The sequence below is a fragment of the Ictalurus punctatus genome, chromosome 26 (assembly GCF_001660625.3).
Source record: "Ictalurus punctatus breed USDA103 chromosome 26, Coco_2.0, whole genome shotgun sequence".
In the NCBI taxonomy this organism is placed as follows: domain Eukaryota; kingdom Metazoa; phylum Chordata; class Actinopteri; order Siluriformes; family Ictaluridae; genus Ictalurus; species Ictalurus punctatus.
The window spans coordinates 2,284,341-2,303,626 of record NC_030441.2 but is presented as its reverse complement, the minus strand read 5'-3'; the positions used below and the strand labels follow the sequence as shown (position 1 = coordinate 2,303,626).

Genomic DNA, 19,286 nt, shown 5'->3' with positions numbered 1-19,286 from the left:
CTGTAATGACTATTTTTGGGTGCGTTTCAAATCGGTACGCTGTGACTGTGTCTAAAATGTGTGGCATCATCTCTCATACACACTTACTGGCCACCTTTCTGACTCACGCCATTCAAAAATGCCATTACACTGCTTTCCCCCAAAACTGTAGAGTTGCTATGACGGAAAACGTTTTATATATATATATATATATAGCGACGTTTTTAACAAATGGCTGAACTGCACCGCACCGCATCTGTGGAGATGTAGTCGAAATCTCATCTCCGCTCTCACATCTCACACCGCTACTTTATTTCGATTCACACAGGATTATTATAAACACACGCGACCACCGCATATCATCCCATGACGTTAATTCAGAAGTGATCCACAGCAGCACTACAGACCGAACTGCTGCTATAGCAAATGAAGCAACAGCTTCTGACCCATCAGAATCGAGACTGCAACGGCGCTGCGTTTCTGAGCCGTTTCACGAAACGTTGTAGCCCGGCTTGTGTGCGCAAAACAGGAGGAAGAATGTAAGAGCGTTACCGTATATCCGCAACTGGGTTTGAAATGTACTTTATGTAAAGCGTCTCGAGAAATCTAGTTCATCAGGTCACCCGCCCAAATCCCATAGATAGACTATAACTACGTACGGAGCTACACTAAGTGTCGATTTGACACGGACCAGAATTCTGTGGCGAACTGTAGAATGCCAAAAAGCTCATGCGAGGTCAGTCCAAATTTAGCACTTGGCCTCTGGGATATGCATCGAAACACACACACACCTCACGAGAGGACGAGACTAATTACCCAACACCTCCCTAGAACCTTTTAACTCAACCCACGGTTTAAATCTATTTAAGGAGCGCTTATTTTAATAACTAACACTGATCATAACGTTTACAACAAAGAGTATAAACTTCTCTTTTCTGGAGAAGTCAGAAAACGTAACGTTTTAGAGCTTTACCTCGGACAACGGAGACTCCTACAGCTGTCCTACAATCATATATGATATATAACAGACTATACAGAGAAGAAAATAATAATAATTATTAGTATAACTCCATCCATCCATCCATCCATCTTCTATACCGCTTATCCTTCCTTCAGGGTTACGAGAAACCTGGAGTCTATCCCAGGGAGCATTGGGCACAAGGTGGGGTACACCCTGGACAGGGTGTTATTATAACTCAAAATACATAATTAAAATGATTAATATTCAAATATAATGTTTTTCGAAATTTAGTCACAAGATGGAAAAAATGCTTAATAACATATGATTAAAGCTGCTGTATGTAACTATTGGGGAACTCAATCTTGGGGTTTTTTTTGCAGAAAGAATGAATATGTCTGGAGTCAATCAACAGCAGCACAAGAACTATCTTTTAAAGTGTTTACTTCAATAAATGCAGTATGCTTTTATTTTAATAACAAAAATATATATTATATATATATTATATATACACACACACATACTGCAGCTTTAAACAAGGTTAACTACTCTAATATACAATAGCTTGACCGTCTATGTAACAACTTTAACAAGAAAAACCTGCTCAGCGATTTCCGACATGTATGTTGGAAATTTCCCAGCTCCGATCCGTGAGAATTGAGAATTCATGAGAATTCTATCCAACTACAAGTACATAACAAGAAGCAGTTAATGTAAATTTTCAGTTTCTATTAACCGACTTGCGATTTGCCTTTTTCGGAAAAGAGGTGGAGCTACACAGATCTGTTCCTGCTAGGGGGCGGAGCTCATATTCATCAGCACTTTTTTTCCCCTGTAAACCTGAAATAAAGTACGAAAATACATATTCGAAGCATATTCCTGGCTTTCTAAAATATCTCAAAGTGGAATCATGTATAAAAAAAAAAAATAAATAAAATAAAAACCCACAAGAGTACAGAAACGTTACACAATACTTTTATCCAATAAAATCCTTTATTCTTCTTCAAGCTTGTATAACAAACAAGAACAGGCATTCTCGAATAATAGTTCAAAATCATAGCAAACAAAAATAAATGGCTAGATTTTTATTTAATAATAATCTTTTACGAAAATAGATTTAACGACCTTCCCGGAACAGAACTCGCAAAGCGTTCCTCAGTCTAACGTAACAGCTAGCATGTTAGCGCTCTAGAAATAAACTACCTTTGTTGCTCTGTCTGCGTACGTGTTTTATTAGGAAGAATGGAAAAATAAACTACAACCGATTCTAATAAAACGAGATGAGATTTGTTTCTCTGGCTGACGGACGGTGCGTTTTCTCATAACGCGACACGAGAATACGTCAGTAGCATCCTGTAGTTTTATTCCGATTTACCGGAAATTATTAATTACAATTATTAATTTAATCGACGAGCGACACATCGTAGCCTACTTTTAATCCATTTGTAGTTACATTACGTTATAAGTTTGTTACTTACATTACAGTAGCTATAAACAGTCGTTCCGTCAACAGCCTCTTTTTTCCTTCGTCTTAAACCTCAGCTTGTTACAGAGAACCCGTAAAGAGAACGCTGGAGACTCCTTCCCTAAAATATTTAAATAAACATCTCCTTACTGAAAACATCATGATTATACGTTTCTCCGTGACTTGTTATTCGGAACTCTCTTTTGATTTAATACTTGCCCGTCCGTGTTCTTGACTTGTCCCGCGGGGGCTTCAGTGCACAAAAAAAACCAAACAAACAAATCCAAACACTGCAGGAACACACAACGACAGCTCTCAAGACGCCCGCATTGTCGTTCAACTCCAAAAACGACTTTAAAATAACAACAGTAACTAAAAACAATTCTTGACAATCGAGAATCGAGAATTTCCACCCAGAGCAGACACTCTTTCACAGGTACGTGGATGTTCCGATCCTGTCCTCGAGAGCATTAATACCAAACCATTACCCAAACAAAAACCTCTCGCTGTGTCATCAAAACAAAACCAACAGTTGAAAAAACATACATGAGGAAGAACATTTGGAGGAAGTCTGAGCACAAATTTGAAGGAACTACAACCAAGATGATTGACTCGGTTGACAAATTCAACTCCGTTTCAAGAGCTTACTTGCTTGTTTTCTTTCTTTCCCTTAACAACTCAAACAAATCTGAATCTTTACCATCTGTAACAATGCAAAAATACATGTATATTCATTAACTTTATTTTATATCTGTGCTTTTAATTGTGAACTAAACGTAGAGTCCATTTTGTTTCATGTGATTTTAAAAATATACAAAAATTTAAAGGGGATTTCATTCTGGGTGTAACTGGCAACCCGAGTGCTTGTCAAACACCTGAAACACTTCAGAAGTTATTGATAGCTGTTTATATAACTTTATAAGTTTGTAATTTGTTTCTGTAAAAGTGCCATCCCCCGACACTCTGCTCAAACTCAACCCTCGCCCCGTTGGATGAAAGTGCTTTTATATTTATGGAAGGTGTTAAATATATAAAATCCCACCGAAGAAAGAAAAAAAAGTAGTGACATTATAAACAAACGTTGAAAGACATGAATCTCGCGTTCTTTAAGTGGGTATGAGGAGAACCTGTGCCTTCCCATAAGGCACTGCAGCTTCTGTGCAACAGCTGTGTCTGTGAAACGCGGCTAGCGGACTCGGGTGCGCATGTGGGAGGAAAGGCGTCTGAGCGAGGAGATCGGGAGAGGAGAACCAGGCGAATGAGGTGAGGTTCTGAGCGCCGCATGCGGGAAGCTCCGAGGTCTGGGTGTCTGAACGAATGAGAGCGGAGAGGAGCGAGCTCCACAGAGACAGGGCGGAGTTCGGATGGAGGGCGGAAGAAGTCGTCGGGACGTGGTGCTGGTGATGGCGGTGGTGGTGCCGCTGGTGGAGATCCGGGGCGTGTTCGGGTTTTTGGGTGGTGTTGCCGAGGACGCAGCAGCGAGGATGGAGGGACGCAGCCGAGCCGTGAGGATGAAAGAGGGCGGGATTTACGGGCTCGACATTCAGGAGGTTGAGCTGGTGAAGAGCCGCGGACGTGGCAAGGAGACCAGCGATGCTCGTTAGGTACAGGAGACCGAGCATACATGTGACCTGGAGAGAGAGAGAGAGAGACGTACTCGTTTACATTAACAACATTTTACACTAAATGCCTCAAAACACAGTTAGAAAGCCTCTGTTTAATTCTAAGATTACTGAGTACATACATTATATATCACACACATACGTTCTATGAAAGAACCCAACCGTAAGAGGAATTATTTCCGTATGTAATACGTCTTTGTCGACGGAGCGTTGTGGTCATACCTTGGCGAAGTGCTGGTAGGCGGCGATGAGCACGTTCCTCCAGTTGGCCTGCTCCAGCAGCACGCACAGGTCAGTGTACGTGTACCAGCCACGCTTCGTACCCTGCCGCTCCGCGATGCTGTCAGCAAGACGTAACGGATTAACGAAAGCAAAAAGGCACAAACCAAAATTCACACATAGATGAGGTTTATCGGCATCAGATCCATCTACATGTACACAACTGGGAAGAAATATCTACAGAGACAAAGATTGTGTGTATACGATAATATTTCAAAATATAAAAAGATATATATGTTTTTACCAAAGCCAGCCAAACACGAAATGAAAACGTTTGGTACAGAAAAGGAGTTCCCCCCTCGCGTGTGACACGACAGTCACACGCGAGGTTAAGTCAAAATGGCACCTTGGCTAGATTTGATCGTTTAAACTAGTTTAACCTTTTGGTTAAAGAACACGGCAATGTTTTCACGACATACTACCTGAGTAGGAGAACGGTATATGACGTAACATATCAGGAAAATACTAACCAGGTTTCCAGTTGGCTGAGCGCATTAAAGAGCTCGCTTGGCTCGGTGAACAGGCACCAGTTCTGAAACGTAAAGAATGGTGAACTGTATGTTAAAGAATTCCTGGTCACTCGATAAAACAGAAAACATTGGTGTGTACTACAGTACGAGAAGGAGGTGTTCACAAGTTCACGCACGATGGCACTGAGGAAATTCAGCTCCAGTGTGTTGACCGTCTGGACGTCCAGCTTCCCAGCGGCGCCCCATTCATCGTTGAAAACTTCCTCCTCTTCACCTTCGTCGTACAGGTATTTACTGGCAACCATCTGCAAGGAGGGGACCAAAAAAAAACAACGAAAGACTAGTAACGTAACGTAAGCGATAGCTTTTGTCCAATGTGCTAGCGAAGAGAATCAACGTGAAGAGCTCACCATGGATATCAGGAAGAGGTCGGAGGACGAGATCTGCTGCAGGTACTCAGGGTTTCTGTGTCGGAGTCTTTTGATGTAAACCAGGGCCAGCATCATAGCGCAGGGGGAGATGCACGCTTCTCTGAGAGACAGAGAGAGGGGGTGTGGGGGTAATGTTTATACAAATTATACGTACAACAAAATCTAAATGTACTAGGTAACCTGTGTGTTAGTGTGATATATACACGTATATAAACTACACCGATATTTCCTCACGCTCATAATTCCACTATGAGTGAGGGTTGATGCGGAGGGAAGTAAACACACACACACACACACTCACCTGGCTACATGTGATGCATATTTTTTGCGGAGTTTCCGTATAGGGCTCGGGGCGGACTTCTGGAACAGTTCGACGGCGATATCTAGCATCAACCACAGACACGTGAATAAATAAATAGGTAAATCAATAAATAAATCTTGTGGACCAAGAATAGCCTAAATGATAAAGCATGCAGTTATATAAATATGGCGTGAAACATCTTATATAAGAAAATCTGTTTATATCATAAACCAGGGTTTAGGGTTAGTGAAGTCATAATGGAGGAGGCGTGGCCTATAAAGCACTCAGGAAGACCTGGCCTTCGTGCCCATCAATACTATTGAAAGCGGCATGGTCTTTGGCCTGCCCTAGTGAAGGAGGTGTGGCCAATGTATCAGTCAGTTTCAATGAAGGAGGTGTGGCTTCTTTGTCAGTCCTAATGAAGGAGGTGTGGCCAATGTATCAGTCAGTCCTAAGGAAGGAGGCGTGGCCTATATAAAAATCAATCCTAGTTAAGTAGGAGTGGTTTCCATGCCTCAGGCCTAACTAAAGAGGTGTGGCCTAAATATAAATTTATACTAGTGAAGGAGGTGTGGCTTCTGTCTATCAGACCTAACGAAAGAGGTGTGGCCTAAATATAAATTTATACTAGTGAAGGAGGTGTGGCTTCTGTCTATCAGTCCTAATGAAAGGGGTGTGAACTATACATTAAGTTATACTAGAGAATGAGGCGTGGTTCGTTTGTCTGTCAGTCAGTCCTAGTGAAGGTGGTGTTGCCTATATACAAATTTATATCTAATGACGAAGGCGTGGCTTCTGTCTGTCAGTCCTAATGAAGGGGGCATGGCCTAGATATACATTTGTACTAATGAAGGAGGTGTGAAAAAATAACATGGTCTTGGATTGCTTTAACTAACTCTTGTGTGTGTGATGTAGTGAGCTGCAGATCAAATAATGTCAGAAGTGCCCACACACACACACACTCACTCACTCACCAGTAACAGGACAGGACAGTGTATCTAGAGACGCATCTTGATCCAGACCGTAGTAAAGACGCTTCCTCAAGCGTTCAGAAAGTCTCTGGTGTCCCGGGACAAACTACACACGAGTAAAAACGACGTCCCATCATTAATGGAAAGCCAACATTACTACTGAACGACACAACATCTTTTTACACATATACATATATATAATTTAAGTTTAATATCTTTGTACAACATTTACATGTTATACAAATAAAATAATGGTTTTTAATAAACCCTTTCCAAAATATGTAAGAAACATGCAAAACTTATATTTAATGAATTACTGAAATTAATTTAGATTTCTTTTGTTAGGAAGATTAGTGAGTATATACATATTAACAACCTTTTGCCTCATTTACATATTCATTTCACAGGTAAAGGGGGAAAAAAAGACGTCTAAAATGGCGTTGAATCTGTAATTGATCCCCTTGTGTCCCAAACTGCTCCATGTTCACTACGTAGTGCACTATTTTATTATTGTTTCTAGCTGCAATCACGTCAAATTCATTATTTAAAAAAAACTATTTAGTGCGCTTATGAAATTCCCACAACGCACTGCTTTTGGTCAGTGTCCAAATTACGTTCTCGGTAGTGCACTTTGTAGATTGTAGTGCACAGCGAACGTGGCGCTATTTGGGACACACACCGGCTTCCGTGTTATATTCCTGAGCGACACTAAAGAGATATTGAATATATCTATATATATTTAGAAAAAATATAATAATGCATTTAGCTAATAAAGACTAATGTAGATTTATCTGACAGGTTTCATTTTTTTAAACGAGTTAGTTTAGTTTAAATAAAATGTTTTTACACATAAATAAGTTCTATTACTGACGGAAGTTCCCGCTTGTCAACATGGCCTAGCTAGTTAGCATCTCTCGCGCCATTTCTTAGCCAGCTAGCGAGATAAATAACGTCCGTAATATTAGAAATATACATTTATTAGCACATTTTCAGTTACTTAATGTCATACATGGTGGTTTAATTTCAGAATCTAACTCCTTACTACAGTGACTCCTTTAACACAAACACAATGTGAAGTCGCTAGCTAACTAGCACAAGGGGTCGTTGCTAAAACGCGTCAATGTTCACCACAAACAAACAAACACACACACCGTAAACTCCTGGAAGTCAGAGAAAGGAAACATCCGCTCATCGAATAAATCCCCAAAATCCATTTTCGCAATCTAATTCAGCAACATTAAGCAGAGAGAACCCCTGTAAACACGCATAAAGGCGTCGCCCGCAGACACCTTCTTTCAGCAACAGCAACTGCACTCAAACACGTCGTCGAATTATTGTAGTGCACTAGGTAGTGTACATCATATGCCCGCTACTTAATGCGCTCGTATAGGGAGTGTGTAGTTATTTGGGATGGAACCCATGATTCCAGCGGCATCCAAAATGGCGGAAAGAGTTCAAGGCTAAAGGTCCTGAAAACAAGTGTTTATTTACTAATCTGAACCTCAAACGTTGAACAATTTTGAAATAAAACTATTAAAAATGCTGTCTGTGTACATATACAGAACGTTTCACACGTTTTTAACACCGTGTAGCTGCTGTGAGAAGTGGGAATGTTCAGGAATTAAGAATGTGTTTAAAAAAACTAATAATCAAAATGGCCCAGATGAATAAATATCAGTAAATTAGTATTGGTTCATTTTTATCCAGTGAGCATAATAGTTTACATACTCTTATTAAATTCAAAATAAAGGCGAGGGTCGTGTTTAAAATGGCGCTACCGCCACCATGCTTCACCATGCAGCTGGATATGATATTAGACTTGATTTCGGTTCTATTAAAGACTAAAGGTCCTGTGTGTAGCCCAAAAGTCTAACACCTTTTAATAAACCTATTTAAAATGTTTATTTAAAAAAAATGATACGCAACGTTTCACAGGTTTTAATGTGGTGCAAATGCTGGGAAATCTGGGAAACTTCAGGAATGGATAAACTCAGAACAGCTCAGAGAAATAAATATCATGATCCCATTGCTGAGAAACAACAACAGTAGAAACCCTCATATAATTTGTAATGGTTTTAATGGTTAGAATGGGAATTGTAATGGTTTTAATTGAAACTGGAATGGTTCCTGTGAATCTCTATGGTTAATTTGTATTGCCTTCTATTGGTGGCATGATATGTCTAGTGGATACCAGTAATGGTTTTACTGATTAGCTAATGGTTTATAATGGTATTTGTAGTGCAAAACATTAGAATTTCTCTGATGGTTTCTATTGTTTTTTCTTCTTCTCCCCAGTAGGGTAAATGGTAAAGATTTACCTAATGCGCAGAATAGTTTGAATATTGTTATTAAATTCATCAAATGAATGTGATATACTGTAGTATGTGCTATTTGGGCAGGGTAAAGAGAAAGGCTTATTCAGAGAAGCAAACAAGAGGCCAAGGGGGTAATGTGTAGCGCAACGCTACCGCCAACACCATGCTTCACAGCCATCTTGAATATTAAATTATGTTTTCTAGATTTCTGGTTTTTGTGTCATTTCTTTATAAATACTACACTGATTTACGGTCATTTTTATTCATAACGCCACATTTATTTGTTGGAAAAATAAAGAACGTTTCATTTTTAAACGTGAATCGCATTTTTAAAAAGAAAAAGAAAAAAAAAAATAAAATCACATGGTCCATTTTTAAATTAAATTCAATATGCACACAACCCGCTCTCACAATCACGTACAAAACAAGGCATCTCATACAAAAGGCCATTTTCATTCAAAACAAAACGTTCTAAATATGTAAATGGATCACAGATTCAAAAATACAACCTGCTTTACATTAAACATACCCTATCTAACTCTTTCTCTTGTGCTCGCAGCATTTCTTTGGCATCTTCGTCCACAAATCCAGAGCATATAGACGACCTGAGAAGCTAAAAATAGAAACTGACATTTAAACACACACCCATTTTTCTTAACAGCACGTGCGTGGTGTCTTTGTCTCCAACACCGACATATATGCACTTCTTTATTATATAATAGCATAAAATAGTTCTTAATACAGAGCATCATCTTTAAGAACACAAGCTGACAATATAAATAACACGAAATCCCGTACGTCTCCGAACGCAAGCGTCCTTTTCAAACTTGGCATTTCTGCAAAATTAGCAGCTGAAAAGAAAAAAAAATTAGACGACTTTACCTAATTTAAAAAAAGAACTTAAATTAGATTAAACACATCGACTTTATGTACTGTCATTCATTTTATTCCTATTTCCCCTCCTCCTCCTCTACAATAAAGTCAGTTTCACATCATAAATATATGGAATATTTATATAAACGTTCCTAATATACACACACACATTTAAATCAAAGTCATGTAGGACTAACGAACTAGCATAAAATTAAATATGTAACCTGAGAGAAAATAATCAAACATGGACAGAGAGATTCAACTTGGGGGGGAACAAAACAAAACAAAAAACAAAAAAACGAAAACGTCTTCAAAATGTTTCGTATGTCAGTGTTTAGGCAATGAAATAGTCCTAGCTAAACTCGCCTAGCTTGCTAGAGTCTTCTTTACTGGCTTTAATCGCACGATAAACGAATGATCCATCCTGGATAAGCGGATAATGTTAGTGCTTTTTTTATTAGTATTTATTTTGCTGAACTTTTATAGTGAGTAATCAAAAGCGGTATTTTATACCACATGACGTGAACGTGGTTTCGTTCTCGCACAGAAGTGTCGCAACTGTCTACATAAAACGCACACACACAAAAACGTCTTAAAATCTGAATTTTAGTTTATATTTCATCTTATAACGATTCTAGCAGACCGATTTCTCCCCCTGCTTCAAGTTCTGTTAAAGATTACGAAGACTTACTTTAATATAAACGCCGCTACTATCGAGTAAACGAAACCGCCAAGCATAAACTCTTCCAGATCGGAAGTTTTCTTGTTCCAGCGATTTCCCGCGTGATGTGCACGTCGTCTCGGACGCTTTTTTATTTTTTTAAAAAGACCCCAATAGATCTGTTCTAATAGAATATTTGTGTATGGGTTTGTTTGAGGTTCGAGTGTGGGGTTCGCGCATACGCCGCAACAATTCGTAGAGGGTGACATCATGATACGTTTAACGTGACATTAAACGATGTAGAAGTGTTTCATCATAGGTATAATACTTTAAAAAAAAAAAAAAAAAAAACACACACACACACACACACACACACACACACACACACAACTGGATTTAGATCAAAATATGAAACTCCCAGAATCCTCTCTGCATGTAGTGTGTGGCTCTCAGTGATGCCCGTGTGCTGCGGTGGACGGCGGCGGTTGGAGTTTCTCAGGACATCGGTCTTTGGTTTCCGAGTCGGAGGCAGAGTCCGAGTCGGAGGCCTGCTGCTGTTTCAGCCACATGTCAGCGTAGAGCCCTCCTTTAGCTAAAAGCTCCTCGTGGCTAGGAAAAGATTCAAAAGTGGAAAAGCTTGATCAGGTGATGCGATGTGGTCGTTCCGCTGTATGGCAGAACATTTTTATGCCTGTCGAGATGTTTTTCTGATCACCGGTGTTGCAAAGAGTGCACATTTGAGAGCTCAAACCTGTCTGGCCTTTGACCTTTCTCAGAACGGATCAGTTTTTGCTCTGAGGAAACATACTTTCATAGCTTTCTGTTGCGCATGGAACAACACACAGCAGCTGAACACACTTGGAGAAGACACAGACTGTCTTCTTTCCGCTACTGTGATGGTTATAGGATAAACACCCCTCCCCCGCCGACTCTATCCTCTATACATATACATACCATTACACATCATGAGAAACTAATTACAGTAACTCTAAAGGGACTTAAGCCAGCGTTTTCTCTCCTCACCTCCCTCTCTCGGCGATCTGTCCATCCCGCACAACGAGGATCTGATCGGCTCCGACGATGGTCGACAACCTACGACAGGGACGGACGTTAACGGGTATAACGGTGCATCCTGAACACACCTGTCTAAGGTAATAGGTTCTCTTACCTGTGGGCCACCACAACGGTGGTTCTGTTGGCGCACACTTTGGCCAGCGAGGCCTGTATGTTGCGCTCCGTCTGTGTGTCCAGAGCAGAAGTTGCCTGAAAGAGATCGACACCGGTATCAACACACGAATCGTGTCACACTGCGAACGATTAAAGTACTTTAAGAGTCTCGGCGTGAGTGCGCCGTGTGATCTGCCCTGAAGCCGGAACTCCTTTCAGAGCAGCCGGTCATCGAAAGTAAACCAGCAAACCTCCCGACCAATCGGAACCGAGAATCACACAGCGCCGCGGGATAAAAAAAAAAAAAAAACATATACGCTCGCTCACCTCGTCCAGCAGGATGATCTGGGGCGCTTTGAGAATGGTGCGAGCGATGGCCACCCTCTGCTTCTCTCCTCCGCTCAGCTTCAGACCCCTCTCGCCCACTTGTGTGCCGTAGCCTGAGTACGAATTTAAAGAGTTAAAAACACGTGGCACAACACACACACACACACACACACACACACACACACACACACACACACACACAATGAGGAAGTAGAAATAAGGTTTCTAGAGTCCTGGATAGTGTTGCTGCCTGTTACTATAGAAACGATTACGTATTAGAACAAACAAATGAATGAATATAAACCCGGATTTGTAGCTGCGCTACTGTTGTTGGAAATGAAACAATTTTCTGACCAATCAGATTCAAGAACTGAATTATTTACAAACATGTTTTAAAGGCGACGACGAATCACTTGCCGTCAGAGAAGGAGAGAATTTTGTCGTGGATGTCGGCGGCGACGGCGGCGTCCTCGACTTCCTGGTCGGAGGCGGCGATTCGGCCGTAACGGATGTTTTCGCGAATGTTGTCGTTGAAGAGGACGGTGTCCTGGGGCACGACGCCGATGTGGGAACGCAACGAGGCCTGCTTCACCTGCCCACACACACACACACACACACACACACACACTTCTATTACTTCTATCTTTACATCACATTGACGTGATACTCTAATACTTAGTCTCGCGTCTCACCTTGGTAACGTCCTGGCCGTCGATGCGGATGCACCCGCGCTGAACGTCGTAGAAACGGAAGAGCAGGCGGATGATGGTGCTCTTCCCCGAGCCCGACTGACCCACCTGTGTGAGTGTGTTTAAAAAGAGAACACGCAATTAATACGAGACGTCTAACGAAAACAACTTTCTTAACATAACATAAATGATTATACTACATTAGAACAAGTTATAATTGTTAATAAGAAGCAACAATCTTAATGGAGTCTTAACGAATCTTTATTCACTCACGAGCGCTACGGTTTGGCCGGGCAGGACCGTAAACGAGACGTCCTTCAGAATCTCCTTCCTGTTCGACGCAAACAATCATTAGACATACACACGTATATTTTTTTAAAATGGCAGAAAAAGTGAAAAGAAAGAAAGAAAGAAAGAAAGAAATGGAAAAGTTTCCGTGAGAACGTTGTACCCTTCTACGTAGCTGAAGGAAATGTTTTCGAACTCGATCTTTCCCTGTTTGTAGAGCAGGGGTCCGGCGTTCACCGCGTCCTTCACCTGAAACCAAGAGAAATTATAACAAAACGCGTTTAAAAAAATAAATAAACCCGTAAACATCATCAAATCCGGTGAAAGACGGAGCAGTTTTCCTCCTCACCTCCTCTTCCTCTTCAAACAGCTTGAACATGCTCTCCATGTCAATGAATGACTTCTGGATGACCCTGAACAGAACGAGGGACCTCTCTTTTTCTCCGTTTCACACTCATGATGAACAAGATAAACACACTACATTGTGTGTGTGTGTGTGTATGCACGTGTGTGTACCTGTAGTACGTGCCGAACCAGTTGAGAGGTGTGTAGAGCTGGATGATATATGTGCCGAACAGAACATAATCTCCAACCTGCACACACACACACACCCACACACACACACACATTTCCATTTATAAACACACACAGAACAAATTACATCAAAATTTATTAATAAGTTATTATTTAACATAGAGAAATAAGCAGGTACATACACAGACAAACATACTGATAGGTAAATACACTCACACACACACACACACACAGACAGAGATATAGAGAGACAAACAGGAAGAAGAGATACATTTTTTAGACAAACAGACAAATACAGATAGACAGACAGACAAGTAGTGTTAAACAGAGACAGAGAGACATAAGTATAATTATATAAAACAGACAGAGAGACAGATGTAGCTAAAACAGACAGAGAGACAGACGGATAGAGGAACAGAGGCTTAAAGTTGAACAAATAAAAATGAATGAATAAATAAATAAATAAAATTAAACATATAGAAAAGTGTAGTTAGACAGACAGACAGACAGGTATAATTATATAAACTGAAAGAGACAGCTAAACTGGCAGGCAGACAGACAGATGAACAAGTGTATTTAGACAGAGAGAAAGACAGGTAGAGTCAGACAGACAGACGGGTAAAGGTAAACAGATAGAGAAACAGAAAATGAAACAGTAATTACGATTAGAGAAGCGTAAATAGACGGTGGTGCATGGCTGTGGGGATTCAGTTAGAATCCCGCGCTTCATACGGAAATAAGCGTGAAACATGGTGACGGACCTGAAACTTCCCCCCGGAGACGAAGTACGCACAGAGCAGCGAGCCGGCCAGCAGACCCGAGCCGATGATCAGATTCTGGGTCTGGTTCAGCAGAGCCAGAGACGCGTTGGTCAGCCACTCCAACGACTGAGCACAGAAACCGGGGGTTAGTTTAAACACAGCACAACACCACAACAAAACACCACCACCACAACACTGAGGTTACCTGGTATTTGAGGATGGCTTCCTCAAAGCGGCCTACTTCGTAATCCTCTGCGTTGTAGTATTTCACCTGTGGGACGTTATGTCGTGTAATTAATCCACAGATCATGTAATCTACAGGTCACGGAAGAGCAGGAAAGTGCAGGAACATACTCGCACACTCACACACACACACACACACCGTACCGTCTCAAAGTTCAGCAGGGAGTCCACCGCTTTGGCCTTGGTGTTGTTGTCCTGAGTGTTCATTTCTCGCCTGTACTTCGTCCTCCATTCGGTTATGATGATGGTAAGCGCTGTCAGACGAAACGTAACAAAATCTCAATCTAGAAAAAAAAAAAACAATAACCCCGACCTCGCCCGGGTTTACGATTTCTCCGAAGTATTTTATCGGTCTGCGAAGCTTAAGGAGAGACTTCTGAGACTCACTGAGGTAAAGCGCCATACAGACGAAGACGATGAGGCCGAACCAGGCGTTGAAGTTGGAGATGAAGTAGATGATGGCGATGATGATGTCGGCGATTGTCGGGAAGATGCTGAATACGACGTAGCTGTAGAGAGAAGGAAGATTCCATACGTTAAAACCCCACAACACAGTGAATCTCCGACAGGTTTTATATACAGGATGTAGATCTATACGTATATAGAGGCAGTGTTTGGGACCTGAGCAGGCTGTCGATGGAGGAGGTTCCGCGGTCGATGCTGCGCAGGACCTCTCCGGTGCGCCGCTGCAGGTGCCAGCGCAGAGACAGGGAGTGTAAGTGGGCGAAGAGGCGGACCTGCACCACGCGGCTGGTGTACTGCTGCACGCGGATCCACAGGAACGTACGTGCGTTGCTGATGAACCCTGAAGAACCTGATGGAGGATGGGAAGGTGAGTGTACGCAGAGGGTACAGGTAGCATGCTTTGCCGAGCTAATCCGAGAACGAAGCTGGTATGGAGCGCAGCCGAGCATGTAACACACACACACACACACACACACACACACACACACACACACACACACACACACACACACGTACCAGCACCGCCTCCCTGCAGGAACTTCAGCAGGACATAGATGCACACTGTGGTGGCCAAGGTCTTCCAGGGACTTCCTACTGTCAGCTCGTTCACTGCCAGACAACAACAGCACAAACATTTAATAAATAACACACACACACACACACACACACACACACACACCACTGAGGTGTGCCCATCACCTATGTTTCTGTAGTACATGGGCACGAAGACGTTGACGACCCGTTCAGTTCCCAAAAGCCCGAGACACAGCAGGACGAGGAACTGGAGGAAGACGTTGCCGCTCGGCCACATGTACGGCAGCAGGAGACGCACCTTCCTTCCAAAGTCGCGCCATGCTGACTGGTTCTGTGCTGCATCGCCTAGCAACGGCTGGAGAAAAGAAGAAGGAATAGTCCTACATTAGTGCTACTCGTCCCAAAGACAGCAAAATAAAACAAATGTAACACACACACACACACACACACACCTGTCCACCACCTTCCACATCCTCGTTAATAAGGAGTGTGTAGGGTTTTCGCGGCAGTCCTGGAGCTTTGAGGCCGATGAAGAACAGCATCCCAGAGCAGATATAGCGAAACAGCCAGAACGCAAATTCCACCTGCGCGCGCACACACACACACAATAATAAACTGCATGAGGGGCTGAAACACAGGTCCTCAACGAAACACAGGTATCGTTCAAAACACAGGTCATGATTTGATACGTCAGGAAGTTCACTTAAAACAATTAGTGTAAACGTTCCCCAAACCCCAATTTATATTCGTGAAATCTGTGTTTTTTTGTGTTTAAAAAAAAAAAAATCTAAACAGAAAATAGCAATAAACAGACATGTTGTGCTTCATTGTGCAAAAAACCAAATAAATCCACGTTTCATTTGAAATTTTGCAACGTCATCCTGCTTAGCTCTTTCAGTGAACGCTAACCATGTCACTACAACTAAGCTGCAAACTGCTGAGTCAGTGGGTCAGTGGGTGTGGCCTTGCTGAGAGGGCGTGTCTCCCGTCAAACATTTGGGCGTGGCTAATAAAGGGGCGTTTCCCTTGTTTTTGAACGTTACTGAGTTCTGAATAAGTAAGAGGAGATGTGCTGAGTCATCGCTGCTCAGCTGTCATGAGTCAGAATACAATTCGGCTCACGTGTTAACGAAGAGCGTTCCTTGTGTTATTATCAATGTATTACTCAACCCTCTGTGCAAAAAAAAACGAAACAAAAAAAGAGAACATGTACCTGTCAAATTTATTTACAAATCGTGTACGCTCATCAGAGAGAGAGAAGAAAAAAAGGCGGGGCTCCTCGAACATTAAGGGTTCTAGCTTCCTAAATAGGTTCTACTTGGAATCTTCTCTCATAAAAAAAAAGATCCCATTTAAGAAGTTAGAATCCTTCCGCTGCTGAGAAAGAGAGGATTTTCAATAGGGTTGAACAGAACAGAACGTTCTCTCTGGAACCCAGATGGTTCTCTGGTTTGTTGCTCTTGAGAGACCTCTTGAATATCCGAATTAGAACCCTTAAACGTCCAGCAAACCCTTGAGGAACGAACCCAATTGAAGCTGTTCAGATCTTTCTCAGCAGCTTAAGGAACCCGTTTAGGAAGCTAGAACCCTTAAACATCTAGCAAACCCTTGAGGATAGAACCCGACTGAAAATGTTTAGAGCCTCCGTCACGATGTCTCTCCAGTACTCACCAGCTGTTCGGGCTTCTCGAACCCCCACCACCACCTCGGGCTCTCCCACGACACGAACGCCAGGTTCTCAGCGACGAATGCCGCCGTCCAGTACAACAGCAGCACGGCACTGTGTCCTCTCGTCCTGTCCATCACTAGAACCCTCTTCCTCTCCACCCTCAGCAGCGCCGTCGCCCATGCCCACCCCAGGGCATAGAGACAGCCAAAGAGTACCACGTACCCGGGCACCGCCGTGTCCCATACCACCCGGAATATCATCCAGACCAGCGCCTGGAGGCCGAGCAGAACCGAGAGAGCCAGCTGCAGCTTGTAAAGGCGGGAACGCGGCACGAATCGGGGCTCTATGTTGGTGCCGTAGCGAGTGTAGCACACATAGTGGAGGGCGCCGAGGAGCACGGCGAGTGTGCCGAGGACGGCGGGGACGAGGGTGAAGAAGAAGCAGGGCGTGAATCCACCATCGGTCCACGCTCGCTGTACGGACACGCCCGGCTCGCAGTAACTCCGGAGTTCCACCATTTTCCCCACAAAACCCTGAGACGAGGCGACGAATTGAGGTGATTATTTTATTACAGGTGAGTGTTTTATTCTTCGTACACCACGGCAATTTCTCAATCGCTACTACGATTCTTTATTAATTATAAAAAAAATATATACACATGACCATACTTTTTATCCGTTTCAATTTTCATGAGACTTCCATGGAACAAGTTAGTTCCTTTTCGCGCTTACGTTACAGCATCTATAAACAGACCTATCACCAGGATCTATTTTTTTTCTCTGTCTCTGTCAAATATTAATAATAAGTCCTTGTGTAAGTGGTTGCTCTAGAAACAATAAGGTATTAGAAGCAGCGCACTGATATAAAGCTGTGATTTGCCTCGCAGCCGGAACAACTGTCATATCGAGACCTTCTGACCAATCAGAATCGAGAATTTTAAAAAAGACTTGTTTTATTTTAACGCATTAGTATAAGTTCGCAGTGTGCGGTTTGGGACACGGCCGCGGTCCGGGCTGTGATACTGACCAACTCACCTTCTGTAACGCGTGGAAATTCTGTCCTTTTAAAACAAAATGTCCTCAATAACAGGTGTAACTACAACTGCGCAATAAATAGAGACATCTCATCTACACCCTCTCCGCACTTGTACTTGTAGCTTTATAACGTCTCACGTTCCCGTCCGCTCCAGCCAACGAAACATACCGGAAGTAAACATCCCTTGTAGGACGTGCACCTTTTTATATCTATTCTCTGCTATTTTCAAATTCACATAATTCACAACTATTCCTGAATGATCCTTTGTCTTCCAAGGATGTCCCTTATACACTAAAATCCGGCATTTTGTATACAATATAACTATACAGAGCTCATAATTCAACTTGTAGTCCATTTTTACGAACTACATACCCCACAGTAACAGTAACATTAATGACGAATCGGATCCTTCGCTTACATCCGGGTATCCAGATTCCTCTTCTTTTTTTTCCCTTTTTTTTAAAGCGGCGTTTCCGCTTGCTTTCCATGCGCTGTGTTCCAAACAACCCAGTACTACACTAAGTAGTGTTATAAACGTTCAGAAATCTACAACAGCGCACTATTCTGACGCACTAATTAGTCAAAGAAAAATATAAAAGGACGTAGCCTGCTCGCTTGATAGAAGGATAACGTTTAAAGAAGTTAGCGTAAAGAGGACGTTTATTATTTTATTCTTTTTACGGGACGCGTGGTTTTAAAACATGCTAAACAAAAACAAACCAATCTGAACTAGGAATAATATATACCCTAATAATTTTTTTTTTTTTTTAATATAGCCGTATAACCGGCGTCGCTGTGACGTAATCACACGAGTTTACAAAACCACATCGCCCTCTAGTGTTCCATTACAGCATTTCACGCTGTATTTTTGTTATTCTTTTAAATATTTCTATACTGAAAGCAGACGTTATTACACATTTTGTTGTTTTTGTATCCTTTTATCTTTAATATTGTTATTTCAGTCCTACATTCGGGATAGACACGAAGAATTAAATATAAAGGCGCGTTAATAATGAATAATTTCAGTTCAGACTTGTTTAAGAGGGCGAACACTAGAGGGCGCTATTACTCTGAAAAAGAAGTGCAAAATGGCGGCTTGTAATCGTGGGAACTTATTGCCCGGGGTTGTTAACGCTTCTTCTTTATTTATTTATTTATTTATTTTTTCATATTCAATGTTGATAAATGATCGAATTAAAGTTTATTTTTTAGGAGTTATAAGGTTTAAATTGCACTTCAATCATGGAAT

At 41.9% G+C, this 19,286-nt stretch overlaps 2 protein-coding genes across 2 annotated transcripts; both read right to left on the bottom strand.

Annotated features, from left to right (window-relative positions):
• Positions 1 to 1,911: 1,911 nt before the first annotated feature.
• cnppd1 (cyclin Pas1/PHO80 domain containing 1) lies at positions 1,912 to 7,805 on the bottom strand. Its single transcript, XM_017456936.3, has 8 exons — positions 7,628 to 7,805; positions 6,480 to 6,582; positions 5,506 to 5,587; positions 5,184 to 5,304; positions 4,950 to 5,078; positions 4,774 to 4,835; positions 4,247 to 4,364; positions 1,912 to 4,033 (listed from the first exon to the last, which is right to left on the bottom strand). Exons 1-8 carry the CDS (start codon positions 7,688 to 7,690, stop codon positions 3,509 to 3,511), a joined length of 1,203 nt encoding a protein of 400 aa, XP_017312425.1. The 5' UTR covers positions 7,691 to 7,805; the 3' UTR covers positions 1,912 to 3,508.
• A 1,323-nt stretch (positions 7,806 to 9,128) lies between these two features.
• abcb6a (ATP-binding cassette, sub-family B (MDR/TAP), member 6a) lies at positions 9,129 to 18,391 on the bottom strand. The gene is made up of 20 exons (XM_017456923.3): positions 18,037 to 18,391; positions 17,005 to 17,535; positions 15,786 to 15,917; positions 15,499 to 15,688; positions 15,316 to 15,408; positions 14,956 to 15,148; positions 14,722 to 14,843; positions 14,479 to 14,588; positions 14,297 to 14,362; positions 14,092 to 14,217; positions 13,313 to 13,389; positions 13,146 to 13,209; positions 12,960 to 13,045; positions 12,782 to 12,839; positions 12,512 to 12,616; positions 12,237 to 12,411; positions 11,820 to 11,932; positions 11,494 to 11,588; positions 11,349 to 11,417; positions 9,129 to 10,934 (listed from the first exon to the last, which is right to left on the bottom strand). The coding sequence occupies exons 2-20, from the start codon at positions 17,518 to 17,520 to the stop codon at positions 10,775 to 10,777; spliced, it is 2,550 nt and encodes an 849-aa protein (XP_017312412.1). The 5' UTR covers positions 17,521 to 17,535; positions 18,037 to 18,391; the 3' UTR covers positions 9,129 to 10,774.
• Positions 18,392 to 19,286: the final 895 nt, after the last annotated feature.